Raw genomic sequence first — 18,047 nt, forward strand, 5'->3', positions numbered from 1 at the left:
CGTGTCGCGCAAGCGTCGCGAATTCGTCACGCGATCGTCGAGACGCGATGAATCGTGCGCGCGGAACGCACCGTGTGGAAGCGCGAAGAAGGGGTTGAACGACCCGAATTCGCGTCTCGCGGGCGTGGTCGCGGGATGCGCGCTCGATGCGCGCGCGCGCGCCGTCTGAACGACGCGAAAGACGCGATGAAGACGCGTTCGCGCTCGACGAGCGCGAGAGCCAGAGGACTGACGCGACGCCGCGACGTTTTCCAACCCGTAGATCGCGGAGGAGCAGCGCGAGCTCGACACCAAGCTGCGATCGACGAATACGCGGGATAAACTCGATGCGCTGAAGAGGCTGATCGCGCTCATGGCGACGGGACGAGACGTGAGCGTGTTTTTTCCCTCCGTCGTGGTGAACATCGTGAGCGAATCGTTCGAGGTGAAGGTGTTGGTGTACATGTTCTTGGTGCGAACGGCGGATCAGAAGCCCGAGGAGGCGCTTTTATCGATCAATTCGTTTCAGAAGGATCTGGCGCACCCGAACCCGAGAGTGCGGGCGTTAGCGCTTCGAGTGATGTCAAGCATTCGCATCCAGGTCATCGTGCCGGTGGTTATATTGGCGGCGCGAAAGTGCGCGGTTGATCCGAGTCCGTACGTGCGCAAATCGGCGGCGCATGCGATCCCAAAAATTTACAGAATGGATAACACGCGAAAGGAAGAGCTCATCGAAATCATCGAAACGATGTTGCGCGACAGTACGCCCTTTGTGTTGTCGTCCGCGGTGGCGGCGTTCACCGAGGTGTGCCCGGACAGGATCGATTTGTTGCATCGACACTACCGCAAGATTTGCCGCATGTTGGTAGACATGGACGAGTGGGGACAGATTTTGTTGAGCGAGCTCCTGCTCAGGTACGCGCGATCGCAGTTTTTGGCCCCCGACGCGCACACGCGCGAGCTCGGCGGCGTTTCGGGTAAAGGGGAAAAGAAGCTCGAACTCGCGCTTCCTTCGACAAACGAAGCCTCTTACCACGAATCCAACAACGCCGGGATCCAGTCGATCGTGGCGAGTGGCGCGGCGTTCTATTCCGATTCCGATGAGGAGGAGGAAGACTCCGACGATGACAGCGACGATAGCGACGGAGGCAAGGCGAAGAAGGCGGGCAAGTCGAGCGGCGGCGCCACGGCTGAGTCTCGCGGTCCAGGTTGGATGGACGAAGACCATCGTCTTTTGTTGCGTTGCACGCGTCCGTTACTGCAGTCTCAAAACGCTGGCGTCGTTATGGCTGTTGCGGCGCTGCACTTTTACCTGAGCCCAGCTGCGGACTTGCCCAAGGTTGTTCGAGCGTTGGTTTTCACAGCGCACGGCAGGCCCGAGGTGCGACATGTCGTCATCAAGAACATTTGTACCATGGTCACCACGCAGCCGATATTGTTCCAGTCGCACTTCAATGCGTTCTTCGTCACTCCACGAGATCCGTTGCAAGTCCGCGCTCTGAAACTCGAAATCTTGACGCACATCGTCACGAGCGAAAACGCGCCCACGCTGTTGAGAGAGCTTCAAGCTTACTTGCGCTCATCAAACCACGATTTTGTGGCGCTGACGATTCGAGCCATCGGAAGGTGCGCGGCCATAATGCCGCAAATCGCATCAGTGTGCATCCGCTCTTTGCTCGAACTTTCGCTTCATCCTTCGCCAAAGGTTGCGTCTGAAGCAGTCGTCGTCATTCGCGCCTTGGTGCAACAAAATCCGAAGGAGCACATCGTCGTGGTGATGCGCTTGATGCGTCGATTGGACTCATTGATCGCCCCCGAAGCGCGCTCAGCGGTGATTTGGCTCGCGGGTGGTGAGATCTTTGATGGCGACGCGGAGAACATCAAGGCGTCTGATAAGGAACTCCGTGAAAAGTTCTTTGAACTCGCAGTGCAAATGATGCGTCGCGTCGTCAAGAGCTTCCCAGATGAACACGAGATGACGAAGCAGCAAATCGTGAACACATCGTGCAAGATGTACATCCAAGATCCCATCCGCATCGCGCCAATGCTCAAAGTCGTATTTGCGCTCGCTGCTGCGGATCCTTCGGTGGACATGCGCGATCGAATTCGCGTCTTCCGCGCCCTCTTCCCCGTGGACGGGAAGCCGAGCGCGGTCAAGCACTTCGGAGACGCCGTCGTGCTGTGCGCCAAACCTGAGCCCAAACTCCCGTCACCCGCGATGCAAACGTGCGAGCACGCGCTCGGTTCTCTGTCGCATTTCATGGATCACATGGCGCCAGGGTACACGCCGCTCGCGAAGCATCCGACGGTGCAACCGCCGACGAATGTTCGCGAGCAATACTTCGCCGGGGGATCGGGCAGAGAAGGCTCCTCAGCCATTGCGGTGCACAACGGCAAATCCAACGGCCTCGGTGCGAGTGGATTCTACAGCTCTAGCGATGACAGCGATGATAGCGACAGTGATTCGAGTAGTTACACGGGGAGCGACGATTCAGACGATAGCTCGGATGACTCTGGTGATTCCTCAGACGACGACGAAGACGAAGACGAAGACGACGAATCGGACGATTCCTCGTCGTCGAACGACTCGGATTAGCTACCAATGACGAAACAATGTAAAACAAATCGCGTGTCTATATTAAAGCTATTATTAAGCCGCTCGGTGAATGAATGAATGAATGAATGACGCGTCACACGTCGAAACCGTTTTCGCGCGCGCGTTTGAGAAACTCGAGTTGTTCGTCGGACCCCTCCTCGAGCGCTTGAAACATGAAGATTGATTTATCCCCGATATCGTCCTTGATCGGCTGCGAATACTTGCGCAACGCAAGAACGACTAGAAGTGCGAGCACGACGTTCGCCTCCACCCCGCACACGTCTGCGCTCGCGCCGAAAAGATGACTCAAACACATCGCCGGCACGGCGAAGAATAAAAGCGCCGCCTCCGGCTTACCGTAACACATCCCCTCCTTAAACGCCAGCCCTGTCAACGCGGCGAACATCGGACCGACGAGCAAAACGCTCATCGGATGTTCCCAGACGTACACCGGCAGCGGCTCCTGCGCGCTCATCGCGATCGCCGCGCTTCCCAAAAACCCCACCGACCAGAGCGCGCGCATCGCCGCGCGAATCTCGCCGACGTACATGTGCACCATCAGCAGCGCCCCCCCCAGCCCCAATCCGCCCAAGAAGTACGCTTTTTCCGCGTCCACGTAATCCCCGGCGTGACACAACCCCGCGGTGAGCGCGGCGCCGAGCGACATCGCGCTCAACGACCCTCGATACGCGAACACCTCCGCGCGGTCCGCGGCGTCCACCGTCCAGTCTGCGTAGGCGCCGCGGTACACGCGCGGATCCACCGACTGTTCCGCCGCGAACCGCGGTCCCGCGCGAAGCGGTTTCAGAATATCGAACCTCGCGCGCGTTCGCACCGTCGCGCGCGCCCTCGCGCGCCCTCGTCGGCCCGTCGTCGGCGCCGAACGCGTCGCGATGACGTCCTCGATGCCTCGCGCGCCGACCATGTTTCCTCCCCTCGCGCTTCGCTCGCGCCGCCTCGGCGCCGCGCGTCCGCGCGTCCGCGCGTCCGCGCGTCTCTCCGCCTACCGCGCGCGCCTCGTCGCGATCGAGCGCCGCGACGCGTCGCGACGCGACGATTTGTGCCGCCGCGGTGCGCCGACGATCGGCGATCGGCCGCGGCGGCGCGCGACGATCGCGCGCACACCGCGACGCACCGCGAGACGGACGCGAGGCGCGCGCGATGGGTAAATGGATGGACGATGACGCGCCCGGTGGGCCGCAGGGCGCGCGCTCGTACGCCCCGTACGCGGGCGCGCAGGCGAACGATGCGTGTCGGAATTGCGGCCAGCTCGGACACTACGCGAGAAACTGCGCGCAGAACGCCGGACTGAACGGCGGCCGCGGCGCCGATCGATGCAATCGATGCGGACAGATCGGACACTGGGCGAGCGAGTGCTCGCTGCCGTACTCGGGCGGCGCGGGCGCGGGAGGGTTCCGAGGGGCGGTCGGCGGCGGCGGCGCGCGGCCGGGCGATCGGTGCTCTAGGTGCGGAGGACTCGGACACTACGCGCGCGCGTGCCCGTCGCCGGCCATGGCGGCGTTCGCGGGAGGTGCGGGAGGCGCGCCGAAGACGTGCCATAACTGTGGACGCGTGGGACACATCGCGCGGGACTGCCGACAAGGCGGCGGCGCGCGAGGGTACGATAACGCCAGAGCGCCGAAGCAACGCAAGGGTGCGGGTCCGGACGATGTGTGTAATCGCTGCGGCGAAAAGGGACACTGGGCGAGCTCGTGCTCGCAACCGGACACGCGAACGGAGGCCGAGCGCACGAGACAAGCCAAGCCGGACGATAAGTGCCACCGATGCGGCGAGCTCGGGCACTTCGCCAAGGATTGCTCGTTGCCCCCGGACAACACGTGCAGAATTTGCAAGCAAGAGGGACACTTCGCCAGAGAGTGCCCGAACAAGGACACCGCGGCGGCAGCGAACATGGATGCGGACCTTGATAACTACATGAAGGAGGGCGCGGAGAAGAAGGAAAGCGGCGAGGCGTAATATATCGAACGCGCGCTCCTCGCGACGCTTCTTCAATAAATCCGACGCCGCGGTCGTTCGCCGCGCCGTCTCCATCACCACGAACCAGACGACGATGAAACGACACGATTACGCGTCGAACTCATCGTCTCGTCCCGGCGCGTGTGTTTCACCATCACATACCACGTAGTGTTGTCTTTGTAATGGCCTTCTAAAAATCAATCTCACAAACCCGTCTCGGAGCGCGCCACGACTCGCCTCTCCTGAATCATGTCGAAAAAGTTCTTGAACGCCCCCGACGACGTCGTGAGCGAAATGCTCGACGGCGTGTGCCTCGCCACGCCCTCGATCGCGCGCATCGCCGATCAGAACGTGCTCGTGCACGTTCGCGAGGGCGAGGACAAGGTGGTTGTGATTTCAGGCGGCGGAAGCGGCCACGAACCAGCCATGGCGGGGTATCTCGGTCGAGGCATGCTCGACGCCGCGGTGTGTGGGAACGTCTACGCCAGCCCGAGCGTGGAGGCGGTGCTGAGCGCGATTCGCGCGACGACGACCGACGCGGGGGCGGCGCTCGTGGTGATGAACTACACCGGGGACAGATTAAACTTTGGATTGGCCGCCGAACGCGCGAAACTCGAAGGTTTCGACGTGGAGATGGTGATCGTGAATGACGATTGCGCGCTGGCGAGCGATCGAGTCGGGATCGCCGGCAGGCGCGGGCTTGCGGGGACGCTCTTCGCGCATAAAGTCGCCGGCGCGGCGGCGGACGCCGGTAAGTCTCTGAAGGAAGTGTGCGCGGAAGCGAGGGCGTGCGTCGAGGCCACGGGGACGATGGGGGTAGCGTTACAAGCGTGCACGCTTCCGGGATCGTCTGGCGTCGCGAGAGAGATTGCGGAAGGGACGATGGAGCTCGGACTCGGGATTCACGGCGAACCGGGAGCGCACACGGCTAAGACGACGAGCGCCGATGAAGTCGTAGAGACGCTCATGACGAGTATTTTCGCGCAGAATGAAAAGATTGGGAAACTGAGCGAAGGTTCAAACGTAGCGCTCATGGTGAACTCGCTCGGGGCGACACCGTTGATGGAGTTGTACGTCGCCGCCCGCGCCGCGTTCTCGTGGCTTGCGGGCGTGAAGAAAATAAACGTCACGCACGCATACGTCGGCACGTTCATGAGTGCGATCGATATGAACGGTTTTAGCGTCACCGTATGTGCGCTCGATGATGACACTAGAGTGCAGCGCCTCGAGGCGCCGTGTTCATGCTCCGCGTGGCCGAAGACGGCAAAACTCACTCCTGCGAAGCTCTTGTCGGTGTCAGCGCCGGCTTCCGATAGAAACGAAACCATCGCGAGCGGGCCACCGACGACTCCCGAGGGTGTCATGGCGTTGAAAGCTATCAAGCGCGTCGCAAAGGATCTCATCGCAGTGGAGGATACTCTCACAAAGTACGACACCGCGGTCGGCGACGGCGATTGCGGCACCACGATTCGCAAGGGCGCTGAGGCTTTAATGAAAGCTGCGGATACTTACCCGATTGACGATGTCTCGGCGCTTATGCGTGCTATCGGGGACACAATCCGTCAGAACATGGGCGGTACGAGCGGCGTATTGTACGATATCTTTTTCACCGCCGCGGCGGATAAACTCGCAAAGGTTGCCAAGGGCAAAGCGCCGAGCGTCGACATCGTCCTTCTTGCGTTCTCAACGGGCGTGCAGGCGATGTGCCAGTACGGTGGCGCTCGCGCTGGTGATCGCACGATGCTAGACGCGCTCGTTCCTGCGTTAACAATGGCGACGACGACGTATATGTCGAAAAAGTCTGTCATCGAAGTTGCGTCCGAAGCCGCAAAGGCGGCTGCGAACGGCGCCGAAGACACAAAGAGCATGAAGGCAAACGCCGGACGTTCAAGCTATGTCAACCAAGACGTGTTGAAGGAAACACCTGACCCCGGTGCAGTCGCGGCGGCGACGTGGATTAACGCAATCTTTGCTGCAGTGTCTGAAAGTTGATTTAATGCTACGTAATGCTATTTCTAAAGTCACTCTGGAGGTCGCGGCGCGCGGCGAAATTCTCGCGGAACCTTCGTCGTGCCGTACCTAGGAGCTGTGAACGTTGGTCGCTCATTGAGCGCTGCAATGTTTGAACTCACGACTACTTCGCTTGCCTCGTTATTTGCGCTTTCTATCGACCGTTGACGTCGGAAGTTTTCTCCACCGTACCAACGATCGGAAGCCGCCTCTCGTTTAGCGAGTCGATCGGCATGGAGCGCACTTCTCGCCCTGCGCTGTCGTTCGAGTCTTTCCGTCGGTGGTGGTGGCGGCGGATGACGCACAATCTTCGGAGTCGCCTGATCCGGGACCCTCTTAAATCCTGTGGTGCCTTTCACCATCGTCATACGACCTCCGATGGGTGGGGCCGGCCCCTTGCTCGGATCGGAATCGCGTTCGATTTCTACTCTACCGCCTCGCGTTGACTTTGCCTGGCGGTGCGAGTTTCCTGAATGTTCCCTTTCCTTCATTTTACGCCAGAACTCGTTCAATCGAAGCTTGGATATCGTCTCATCCTTCTGGCGTTGCCTCTCGACAGAGCTGTGAATGATTGCACTCACGTTGTGCAGCGTCTCGCGCGAGGGGGCCGCGCCACGTACATCTCGCACATCGCTACTTTCGTCGTAAAGCGTGATTGCCGTGAGAGCTGAATCGTCCGACAATAGCGCTCGCATATCACTTATGCCGCGCTCGGCCGCCGCGCGAACGCCGGCGTTGTCGTCGGTGTTTACGATTTTCAAGAGCACGGCGATAAGCTTGTCGGTGTCTTTTTGTAGCCCTTGTACTTTGATATCGCCGTATAGACGCCGATACATCGTCTTTGACATCAACGCTCCCCCGGGCATTTTGCGCTTTGCCGCGTCCACGAACCTCTCGAATGCAGCATCCGTGTACGACCCCGTTACGGGTACCTCAAAGTCATAAAAATTGCCCTCGGTTCCCCATACGAAGAGAGTAATCAAATCCACCAAGGCGTGTATCGAGAGTTCACGCGTCTCAGCTTCATCGTCGATCAGCATACCGTACAACGCATCGTGCACAAACTGCGCCGCCGACATAGAAATGAAAGCTTTGTAAGATTTTTTTGATACCTCGCCTTCGTCAGATTTTGTATTCATCACTCGGTAAACTGCGCTCATCTCCAGTTTAATCGATTGATGAAGAAGCTCGATGGCGTGAATTTTCTCTCGTTCTTTACCGGGCTCCATACTAACGATCAAGTGAGAGAGAGCGCTCAAAAACTCAGATCTGCACGCATCTGCGTTCGTCAGCGCGTAAAGGATTTCAGAGACAAACGTCTCCTTGGACGATCCAGCGTGCGCTTCCATACATTCAAAGAGAACTTTCAATCCATCGACGGCAAACACGCTCGGTCCCGCGTCACCAACTCGAACTAAAGTCGCGAGAGTCCGAATGGAATAGAATGATATCTGCTTGTCCGTGCTTAGTGAGGCGTCGAGCAGCGTCTTCATGAAATCATGCGCGAGCTCAAGTCTTTCTTCATCCGCCTCGTTTTGCAACCTCCCGACGGCGGCATAATAACCCAGAGAACTGAACCAATTCAATTCAGGTCTATTCTTCGCTTTGACTTCTTGACGTAGCCAGCTACGCGCGACGTAAGTCACGCGCTCAGCCTTGTCTAGTCTGCGGACCTCATCCGTGTCCGGATCCCTCACGTGCGTAATGGCTTGAGTGAGCTTTTTCGCAATCGGTCTCGGTGGAATCTCGAACGCATCGTCAATTATTTGACGAAACATTCTCGCAGATACGACGTAATCTTCGCCATACATATCCAAATCAATGTCATGAGCTTTAAACAAGAGCGTCGACATGAGGTTTGCGAAGTCAAAAGACTGAATGCACTCCATCGATACCGTCGCCACGGTCGCTTGAAACGTTTTACTCTCCCCACCCTTGATGCAGTCTTTAACCGTGGAGACAATCGATTTGACCGCCTCCCATGTCGACGCTGGACTATCATCGTCGCACCAAAGTGCGATCTCTACCGTTCCCTGGACATACGCATGTATCACGCTTCTGATGAATCCTTCGCCGGCTACTTGGAGAAATTCTTGGTCTGGATCATCGATGATACAATGCATGATGATACCGAGCTCCTCAAAAGCGTCACTAGCTGTATCCCACGCGTCTCCAACGTCTTCATTCTCGCCGTCTTTCGTCTGCGAGGCCCTTGGCATGTTCGTCTTCTTCACCAAGGGAGAGAGCAATTGAGTGCGTTGCTCTGTGCTGAGAAGGTTATAAAACGCCACGAGCGCGACGACGCGATCTCTTCTATTCTCTGCCTCAACTTGTTCTTTGATAAACTCCGGCGTCATGATCTTCTCAACCTTTTCCACTTGCTCTGGATCGCTCAATTTTTCAAGCTCTGAGCGAATGCACTTGTGATCTCCAAGACTATGATTGAAGACACGCACCATCACCATCGCGATCAACGTCATGATGATGCCAATCACAACTCCCGGGCGCGTCCAGTTTGAACCACCCGTGTGTGGAACTAAGCCATGAGACATCCAAGGTGGATTATTGAAAATTCTCGAGAAATAGGTGACGACGGCGAACATAAACGCGCCACCGAAAGCACCAGCTCTCGATTCATTCCGCTTTTGCCCGAACCCGCGCAAAGACTGAATATTCATGTGCGCCACGAGTAAAACGAGGCAGACTACTACTGGCATGATATTTCGCAACGAGTTCAGACTTTCGAGTCGCGCCACGGAATCAAGTGCAGGGACGCCATGACCCGGAAGTTCACCTTCCATGTACGCCGCGATCGTAGCCAAGGAGACCTTCAAAAAGATGCTTAACATCTCAAAAATTGGGACGGGGCGTAAGTTGGGTTCAAGCGTCTCCGATACCACAGCCATCTTCATCGATACTGCAATCGCGCCGAGGCCAACGAAGAGTGAAATCATCAAGTTATCGCCGAAACTCGCGCTGGGGTCCTTCGACACGTGAATCCAAGGCGTCGGTGTGAACGACGTCGTCACCATGAGAAAGCCGAGCGAAGCAAAAACCATCGGAACGAGAGCGACTCGCAGGATTAACACGCGAAGTACGAACCCGACAGCTTTCACACGGTCTCTAAAGTCGCCCACGCGTTTCGAGTATGTCCTGCGCCTCAACGCGTACTCCGCCATGAGCTCCATTCTCTCAGCAGCTTCGCGAGGTATCAAGCGCAAATTGAGCGGCGAAGTCGTCTCCAAGCGCACGGTTCGGAGTATAGCTTCATCGCTACCGTTCTCCCACGCGACGTCGGGAACAACTTTGAAACGCTGTTTTTCGCGATCGCGCACTGGAGTGAAATCATCTCGCATCGCAACTGGTTGAAGAAGAACACGTCGCATCGTCTTGCTCATCATCGCGTGCACTTTGGCCAACTTGTTCACTTGCACAGTCTCTTCGTCGACTTGCGCACCGCCACCTGATTCGGCGTCTGGGTCGTCCGAGTATTGCGTTAATGTTTTATCGCCGCCAAGCTCTACGTACTCCGCGAATGCCCACATGCATTGATCAAAATGGTCTCGGACACGTCCACAAAACTTGACGACTACAGGGCAAATGACAACGCCGAACAAAAGCACGACGAACCAGTTCGTGAGCTCCGTCTTGGCACCACGCTCCGTCATATCCGGGCCGAATAAACCAGGGTAGAAGAACACGTCCGCTATCGCATCGCGATACATTTCGTTTGAATGACTCGAGCGGCGCCATGCAAACGCCGTAAATGCAAAGAACTCGATGTACAGCTGGAATCGAAGAAGATTGTGGCTCCAATACTCCTTGTCCAAGACCTTGGCCAACTTGTAACGAAACATTAGTGCAAACGTAGCGCTCCTTAGTCGCACGGTGTACTTCACCCACGCCATAAGTTTCGATGCGGTCGCGACAAGTTGCTCGCCAACCATACTTCGACGCCGCTCGGCGCGCTCCGTTGCGTACAAATTCTTCTGAAACTGTTCCTCAGCTTCGTTCCACAGTCCCGCCTCTTTGGCCGCTCGTTCTCGCGCCGACTTTTTCTTGTCGACGAGTATATTTTTCAAATCTCGATCTAAATCAATCTTCGTGACGTACGTGATGTGCTCGCTCTTAATCTCCTGCGTCAATTCATCCAGCTCTCGCTTGTACTCGTCATCCAACTCTGCGTCGGCTTCACCGCTCCCAATCATCTTATAAGACGCCCCGACGTCTAAAATAACGTTTCTCTTATCCTCGAAATCGGAAGATTCAAGATTTCGACCGAACGAGTACGCACAAAACGCGGCGAACGCGATGAACGCCGCCGCCACAGCGGTATTCGTCGACGTCTCGCAAGTCCACGAAACCTCCACCTCGAGCGTCTGACTCGCGTAACAACCGTTCGTATCCACCAATGCTGCAGAATACTTCCCCTCGACGTCCGGTCGCAGCGTCGCCCGCGCGCTTCCATCGACGTCAAACGTCGCGTTCGCGAACGACGTCGCGTTCGTCAGCGCGCTCGTCGCCGGCCACGACATCAGCACCCACCGCCGCGTCGCATCACTCGCGCTCTCGAACACGTAATCATCAAAGCATCGTTTCTTAGTCGCGTCCAGCGTCGTGGCGTCGTAGGGATCGCCACCGCGACCGGCGATTTCGAGCGTCGTCGCCTTGGCGCCGTCGTCCGCGCGCGCCGTCACCGCCGCCATCGACGCGCTCGACACCGAGCACTGCGGCAGCGCGTCCACCGCGCGCGCGAGCGCGAGCGCACCGATCACCGCGAGCGTCAACGCTCGCGCGGCGCCGTTCGCGCGCGCGCGCGTTCGCCGCGCGCCTCGTCGTCCCCGCGGCATGGATTCGCTCGCCTCGGACGCGCGCGCGCGCGCCCGCGCGCTCGCGCGCCCGCGCGCGCCGCCCGCGCGCGCGGCGCCGAGCGATGACATCGCGCTACGCCTCGCGCATGCTCGCGAGACGACGGATCGCGGGCGACGCCGTGCGTCGCGGTTTACCGTCGCGCTGCAAACGGTCGATGACTCCGTCAGAACGCGACGACGACGAAGACGACGACGAAGACGACGAAGACGCGCGCGCGCGCGCGACGGAGGCGCGGCGAAACGCGCGTCGGCGTCGCGACGACTGCGCGGCGCGAACGCGCGCGTGACGGCGATGGACGACGTTGCGAATGATTCCGGGCACCGTCTCGGAACGCGCGACGGCGGCGACGACGACGACGACGACGCGGAAGAGGACGGCGCGCGGTTGACGAGCGAACCTTCGACGTCGGGCGCGTCGCTGAGATACGCCACCGCGCGCGACGTGCCGTTTCGAAAGCTGTGCGGCGCGTTCGAGGCGTTGCAGAACGAACGCGGTCGGTCCAAGGCGACGAGCGCGCGGCGGTATCGAGTGCTCGATACACTGCACGATCGATGTCTCGTGAGCGCGCGCGATGGAACCCGCGTCGACGCGTTCGACGCGTATCGGTTGATACTGCCGGCGTTGGACAAGGAACGAGGGGCGTATTTCTTGAAACACGACGCGTTGGCCAAGGTGGTGGTGTCGGCGTTCGACATGTCTCGAGCGAGCGAGGACGCGAAAAAGTTGGAGGATTGGAAACGAAAGGGTGGCGGTAACTTTCCGCAAGTTGTTCGAGACGTTTTGGCGGGTGGACATCTCGCGGATCGTGAGAAAGATGAAGACGCGCGCACGTTGACCATCGGAGACGTGAACGAGGCGTTGGACGCATTGGCGGCGTGCGATAACAAGGATCAGCGCGCGTCGACGCTGCGGGCGCTGTTTTCAAAGATGGATGCGACGCAAGTGAAATGGACGTGCGCAATCATATTAAAGGAAACAAAAATTTCAATGGGAGAGAAGGCGATATTGCGTCATTATCACTCCGAAGCGAATGACTTGTGGGATTGGACTAGCGATTTGCGAAGAGTTTGTGAAGACTTACCGCGGCGAGACTTCCGGATGAAGCGCGAGGACATCGATGTGGGCGTAGGTTTAATTAATCCTCAGATGGCGAGAAGGCAAAACAGCATCGATGCCGTGTACCGCGCGTTGAAAGGTACGCAGTTTGTCATCGAAACCAAATTCGACGGCGAGCGCATTCAAATTCACAAAGACGGCGACATCATCAACTACTGGACGAGAAACATGAACGATTTTGGCCCTCGTGGCTACGATGTGATGAATGCTCTCTTTCGTCATTTGCCAAAGCGATGCATTCTCGACGGCGAACTCATGGTTTGGAACAAGCTTCGCGATCAGTCGTACCCGTTCGGCGCGTTGAAGAATCTCATCAAGGCTGCAAATATGCGCAAGGCCAAGGATGAATTGTTTCCACTCAAGGCACACCTCGAAAACCGTGATGGTGGTGATAGCGACGGTGAGGAGGATCTCATGAGCTCCAAGTATGCGTGGTACGCCGAGAACGTAAAGAAACTCACGTATGGAGACTTGGAATTGGTCTACGTTCCGTTTGATATATTGTATGCCGTCGATCGAAGTGTGAAGACTCATAAGCTGAGAGAGCGGCATGAACTTTTGAAAGAGCATGTGCGTGAAGTATCAGTCATGTGTGGGAATATTCGTGCTAGAATTCTTCTCGCGACGCCCGATTGCGCGTTCTCACGTGTAGGCTCAACGAAGGAGGATATCGAGCGCGCGCTGTTAGAAGCGATGGATAACGGAGAGGAGGGATTGGTAATCAAAGATCTCGACGGTCCATGGATACCAGGTGATCGTAGCAATAACTGGATGAAAATCAAACCAGACTACTTATCGAGTGAAGATTTGGACGTCGTTCTCATCGGCGGCTATTACGGCGCCGGTGAGTTGCGCGGGGGCAAAATTTCGCAGTTCCTCTGTGGCATTGTGGAGGCAACGAACGATCCGATTAGCACCGCTTCAGATGGAGTCAAAATCATGAGCTTTTGCAAGGTAGGTACTGGTATCAGCGCCATGCAGCTCGACGATTTGAGAAGTCGGCTAGGCGACTTCATGCACAGAGAAAAGCCTCAAGACATGAACTACAACGTCACGGATGCTTACAACGAAAAGCCGGACGTTTGGATCTGGCCTCCTCAGCGATCATTGGTTGTGACGGTGAAAGGTGACATTCGTGCGATTCGCACGACAACTTTCGCAACTGGTTACAGCCTGCGTTTCCCCCGCGTCACCGGTATTCGATATGACAAAAAATGGTCCGACATCTTGACACTCTGCGATCTCTTAAAGACGATTGAAGAGGAAGTACCGACATTGAAAGTGAATATCGACGATACACGAGGCGGTACGAATGCCCGAAAGCGTTCGCGCACGACGGGACCCGCGACGCTACTACCTGCACATCTCATGCCGGTTGACGTTTCGGGCGTCGTGCAGGAATCTGAAATCTTCAAAAACATGCAAGTGCACATCGCGAACTGTGAAAGTCGAGAACAAAAGCAGGAGCTGTTCAAAGCTGTCATCGCACGTAGTGGTACTACGAGTGAGTTGTGGCACAAGCATGTGACGCACAGCGTTGCGTTGAACCGCGACGGCTCAAAGTTCAGGACGGCGAGTCGGGAAGGCGATGTGTACACGATTGCCTGGCTCCAAGAGTGCATTCACGAAGGACGTGTGGTACCGCCGAAACCTCGACATCGCTTACATCTCTCAGCGACGACGTGGTATGGTACGGATGCCATGGATCGATACGGAGATGATCATTTCTCGGACTGCAATTTGGCCGACGTACACGCGCTCGTGCATCAAGTTGGCGATCAAACTAAGCGTTGGAAAACTGCCGAAGTTCCAGCATTGGTGGAGCTCGATCGCGAGTATCCATCGGTGTGTGCTGATGTGAAACTTTTGACGTTTAGGGGTTGTGTGTTCGAGATTGACGATTCTCTCGGCAAAGATGCGCGTGTTGATGAGCAGAGTAGTATGTTTCCAAGTGTGCTGGCGGGCGAACGTCGAAACGTCGAACAGATTCTTCGGATTTATGGTGGAAAGCTCGCACCTGAAGGCAGAATGGGGACACATATTGTGCGCATGTACGATGACTCCGTTGTCTTTGAAGATATGGATGATGGAAGAAAGCAAGTTTCGCTCTCTTGGGTGAAACGTTGCATCGACCGGTCGACAACGGCTGATGTAGTCTAAATTTAGCGGCTGGTGTTCGCGTCCCCTGAATGATTGACGCGATACGATGCGCACGTCACAGGACTTGGCTCTTTTAGAACCATTTGTTCCGAAGGCGGCGAAATGGCTCTCGTCGCACGCAGCTGATGGATGTCTCTCCATTTCACGCCGCCGCGGGAGAGCCGCCTTGCTCTTTGTGGATATGAATGACTTTGTAAAAGTTAGTAATGGTGCGGTTCGCGAGCACGCATTGGCTGCCGCATCTTTCAACCACATTCGCCCGTCTATATACGGTAAACGGCGCAACCTCGAGGCCTCCGCTCGATGTGCAGCGTGCTTACGAGACGTGCTCGCTGAATACTTTTCTATACTCGCAGACATCGTGAGCGCGTACGACGGCGAGGTGTTGGCATTCATAGGGGACGCCATGCTTGCTGCGTGGTTCGTACGCGGCGACATGGATGACGATGAAGAGATGCGGTGCGCCACAAAACGGGCTCGGCTCTGCGCGCAGGGCATTCTCACGAATGTTCACGGGCGTGCCTTGAAAGAAATTGTCACCATCACGCTGAAAGCGATGATCTCTGCAGGCCCAGTCGTCGCCATTCCCACCAAGTTTCCCAATCATGCACGCGGTGTGGTGGTAATCGGTGACGCGTTTGATGACTTAAGAGCGATGAAGGGATTAATGCAATCGGGGAAGGTCGTTTTCAATGCGTTAAGTTGCGCACTCCTCGCATCGGGTGGAAACAGAGACACGGCGAGCGCAACGACATCGATTTTCACGACACTGCCACGCGCGCGTGTCAAGGAATTCATCCCGTCGCACGTTTTCAACGCATTTGCAGATGGTTTGATCGGGTTCGACGATAAAACACCTTCCTTGAGCGAGGTGTGTACCGTCGCCTTTGTGCGATTCAATCCCAAAGGAGACGACTGTGTAGTCGAATGCATCGGCGTCGTGCATCGCGTGGTTTCGCAATATCAGGGCGTTGTTTTGCAAAGTATCGTAGATGACAACGGGCCTTCGTGCTTGTGCGCGTTCGGCGTTCCCGGAACCCCCAAGCGCGGCGCGACGACGAGAGGATTGCGATTCGCGCGAGATCTCTTGAAAACACTAGACGGTGCGCTGACGCACGCGCGGTGTGGGTTGTCCACAGGCGTCGTGAACATAGGTGCCGCGTGTGAGGTGAACTCTAAGTCGCATTCCGAGTTCTCGCTCGTCGGTGTCCCAGTGATACTGGCCGCCCGACTAGCTGATGCGGTGAAACCTGGCGTCGCGGCGATGGATGAAGAGACGCGTGTTTGGGCGGCTTCAGCGCTCAACAATAATGCGCGTACGTCTCGCATTGAATTATGTTTAAAAGGTTTCCCGCGAGCGATGACAACGTTTATCATAGAGTAGCTGCAACTAACTGATTCTTTCTATTCAATATCACCAAGTCCTGTCCTAGTTCTGTCGTCTTCGTCTCTTGATTGTGCGGCGCACCGCGTGTCGGCGAGCGCCTTGGGTAATTTGTAAGCCCACTCACACGAGCATGTTATTGGATCTTTCAATACCTCTGTCACGACGCCTCGAGTGGCGAGACGAGATTGCTCTCCCTCCGCGATGCCGCAGTGCCGCTCCACAACTCGCGGCTCGTACTCTTTTCCATCCTTTCCCCCGCCGCTGCGAGGTCGACCTTGCTTGTCGTACGCTTCGTTGAAGCAGAAGTACTGGTCGTGGTTGAGCGCGTTGTTGATCGCCGTATCAAATGCCTCGTCCTTTTGTTTATCATCGAAACCGCAAAATGAGCCTTCATCGAGTTGGTCGATCATGATGACGCCGTGATCGTTATACGATTCCAGCGCCTCGACGGCGTCACTCGCTGAGAAACCGCGCTCGATGACGACATCAGCCATGTTTTTGTCGTCTTTCGCGCCAATTTTAACGTGAATGACATCTTCTCGAACGTTCCCTTTAAGTCGCATGTCTTCGAGGAACCCTGCTTCGCGAAAATCAACGCCCAAGTCATGCAAGCCTTCGAGGTTGTAGATGTGATCCATCGGGCACGCGTACGGCAAATGCGCCGTCTCGGCGCCGAGCGCGCGACATCCGGCGAGCGTGTTCCATATTTTATCGCAGTAACATCGCGCGGGTGGTAGCACAAAGATTCGTCCGAGCGCTTTCGCCAGGGCGAAGCCGTTTCGAATCGTCGTTCTTCGCAATCTGTCCTCTTCAAAGTGTCGCGTGATGGCGGTTAAATACGCATCGTTTTCCATGCCGATGGCCCGAGAACCATTGAACTTCATCTGCGACCCTTTGGTGGAGATGGTCAAGTACTTCTTTGGCTTCCAATAATCTGTGTCATCGTCTGCATACCATAAACCATGCTGTCGCAGTCTTTGACGCTTGCCGTACGCGTACCGCGCAGAATCGCCGTATTGGTACGTCGTGTGCACCGCGTACGGCTCACCGTCCTCGGGGTGGTACAAGTGGTGCTCTTGCACGAAGAAAGTATGACCGTTGGAGAATTGCGCGATGGGCAAAACGCCCATGCGAATCGTGCTGTTTGCTGCGAAGACGATCGAGCGATACCCCGGTAATCCGCGCTTGTCATCGGGAACCGCCACCGCGGGCGCGAGCGCGGGAGATCCTTCGCGCACGAGCAAATTCAGCGCCGGCTGGTCGCGCATCCACGCGATCTCGCTCGTCGCTACTTTTTGCTTCCACTTTTCCACGAACGCCTTCGCCGGCTCCGTGGGCCGAATGTGCACGATGCCCGTGTTAAAGTTGACGTTGCGACAGTTGGCGTTGTCGGCGCGATCGTTCACGGTGTCGATGCAATCGCTCGATATCAGCACGTCCGCGTATGCGTAAGTGCCGTTGTTGAATAGCTCGCGCGGATCGCGCATCCAAACCACGTCCGCGTCGCTCAGAATCGGCGCTATCCCAAGCTCGAGCAAATCTTGAATAAACTTCGTCTTCACCGTGCCCATCTTTTTAAACGTCTTGCTCTTTTGCGTGATGAACTCTTGATCCCTATTATCCAACACTGACCGCCCCGTGAGCAGCATGGATGGTATCCCAGCCTTAACACATAGTGTGTGCATCTCTTCGTCTAAAGCGCCGACGAATATCGGCTCTAAACTCAACTTTTTCGCCGCCGCCGCCCAATTGAAGACGAAATCCTGCACGCTCGCCGTGCCAAACGTCACGAACATCTCCCCCCCAGCCTTAGCGCCGACCCGCCGCAACTCCTCCGGCACGTGTTCCATCTTCTTTCCAAGCTCCATTTTCGCCGCATCATCGAGCGCATCCGCGGAAACGTCCTTCCACGCCTGTCGCATCCACTTCGGCTCGTCGTCGTCGATCGCC

At 56.9% G+C, this 18,047-nt stretch overlaps 8 protein-coding genes across 8 annotated transcripts; 5 read left to right on the forward strand and 3 right to left on the reverse strand.

Moving 5' to 3' along the window:
* Positions 1-319: 319 nt before the first annotated feature.
* Positions 320-2,575, forward strand: OSTLU_44118 (predicted protein; the record flags this gene model as incomplete). Its single annotated transcript, XM_001420269.1, has 2 exons — positions 320-949; positions 1,175-2,575. Coding segments are annotated over 2 exons (2,031 nt in total), but the record flags the coding sequence as incomplete, so codon positions are not given.
* Positions 2,576-2,669: 94 nt separating this feature from the next.
* On the reverse strand, positions 2,670-3,500 carry OSTLU_44356 (predicted protein; the record flags this gene model as incomplete). Its single annotated transcript, XM_001420438.1, has 1 exon — positions 2,670-3,500. The coding sequence occupies one exon, from the start codon at positions 3,498-3,500 to the stop codon at positions 2,670-2,672; it is 831 nt and encodes a 276-aa protein (XP_001420475.1).
* A 248-nt stretch (positions 3,501-3,748) lies between these two features.
* On the forward strand, positions 3,749-4,552 carry OSTLU_44192 (predicted protein; the record flags this gene model as incomplete). The annotated part of the gene is made up of 1 exon (XM_001420270.1): positions 3,749-4,552. One exon carries the CDS (start codon positions 3,749-3,751, stop codon positions 4,550-4,552), a length of 804 nt encoding a protein of 267 aa, XP_001420307.1.
* Positions 4,553-4,801: 249 nt separating this feature from the next.
* Positions 4,802-6,544, forward strand: OSTLU_44124 (predicted protein; the record flags this gene model as incomplete). The annotated part of the gene is made up of 1 exon (XM_001420271.1): positions 4,802-6,544. The coding sequence occupies one exon, from the start codon at positions 4,802-4,804 to the stop codon at positions 6,542-6,544; it is 1,743 nt and encodes a 580-aa protein (XP_001420308.1).
* Positions 6,545-6,573: 29 nt separating this feature from the next.
* Positions 6,574-11,097, reverse strand: OSTLU_26492 (predicted protein; the record flags this gene model as incomplete). Its single annotated transcript, XM_001420439.1, has 1 exon — positions 6,574-11,097. The coding sequence occupies one exon, from the start codon at positions 11,095-11,097 to the stop codon at positions 6,574-6,576; it is 4,524 nt and encodes a 1,507-aa protein (XP_001420476.1).
* A 628-nt stretch (positions 11,098-11,725) lies between these two features.
* OSTLU_26493 (predicted protein) lies at positions 11,726-14,710 on the forward strand (the record flags this gene model as incomplete). The annotated part of the gene is made up of 1 exon (XM_001420272.1): positions 11,726-14,710. The coding sequence occupies one exon, from the start codon at positions 11,726-11,728 to the stop codon at positions 14,708-14,710; it is 2,985 nt and encodes a 994-aa protein (XP_001420309.1).
* Positions 14,711-15,164: 454 nt separating this feature from the next.
* Positions 15,165-16,094, forward strand: OSTLU_93452 (predicted protein; the record flags this gene model as incomplete). Its single annotated transcript, XM_001420273.1, has 1 exon — positions 15,165-16,094. One exon carries the CDS (start codon positions 15,165-15,167, stop codon positions 16,092-16,094), a length of 930 nt encoding a protein of 309 aa, XP_001420310.1.
* A 20-nt stretch (positions 16,095-16,114) lies between these two features.
* OSTLU_88612 (predicted protein) lies at positions 16,115-18,019 on the reverse strand (the record flags this gene model as incomplete). The annotated part of the gene is made up of 1 exon (XM_001420440.1): positions 16,115-18,019. The coding sequence occupies one exon, from the start codon at positions 18,017-18,019 to the stop codon at positions 16,115-16,117; it is 1,905 nt and encodes a 634-aa protein (XP_001420477.1).
* Positions 18,020-18,047: the final 28 nt, after the last annotated feature.

This window comes from Ostreococcus lucimarinus, chromosome 11 (genome assembly GCF_000092065.1).
Source record: "Ostreococcus lucimarinus CCE9901 chromosome 11, complete sequence".
NCBI lineage: Eukaryota > Viridiplantae > Chlorophyta > Mamiellophyceae > Mamiellales > Bathycoccaceae > Ostreococcus > Ostreococcus sp. 'lucimarinus'.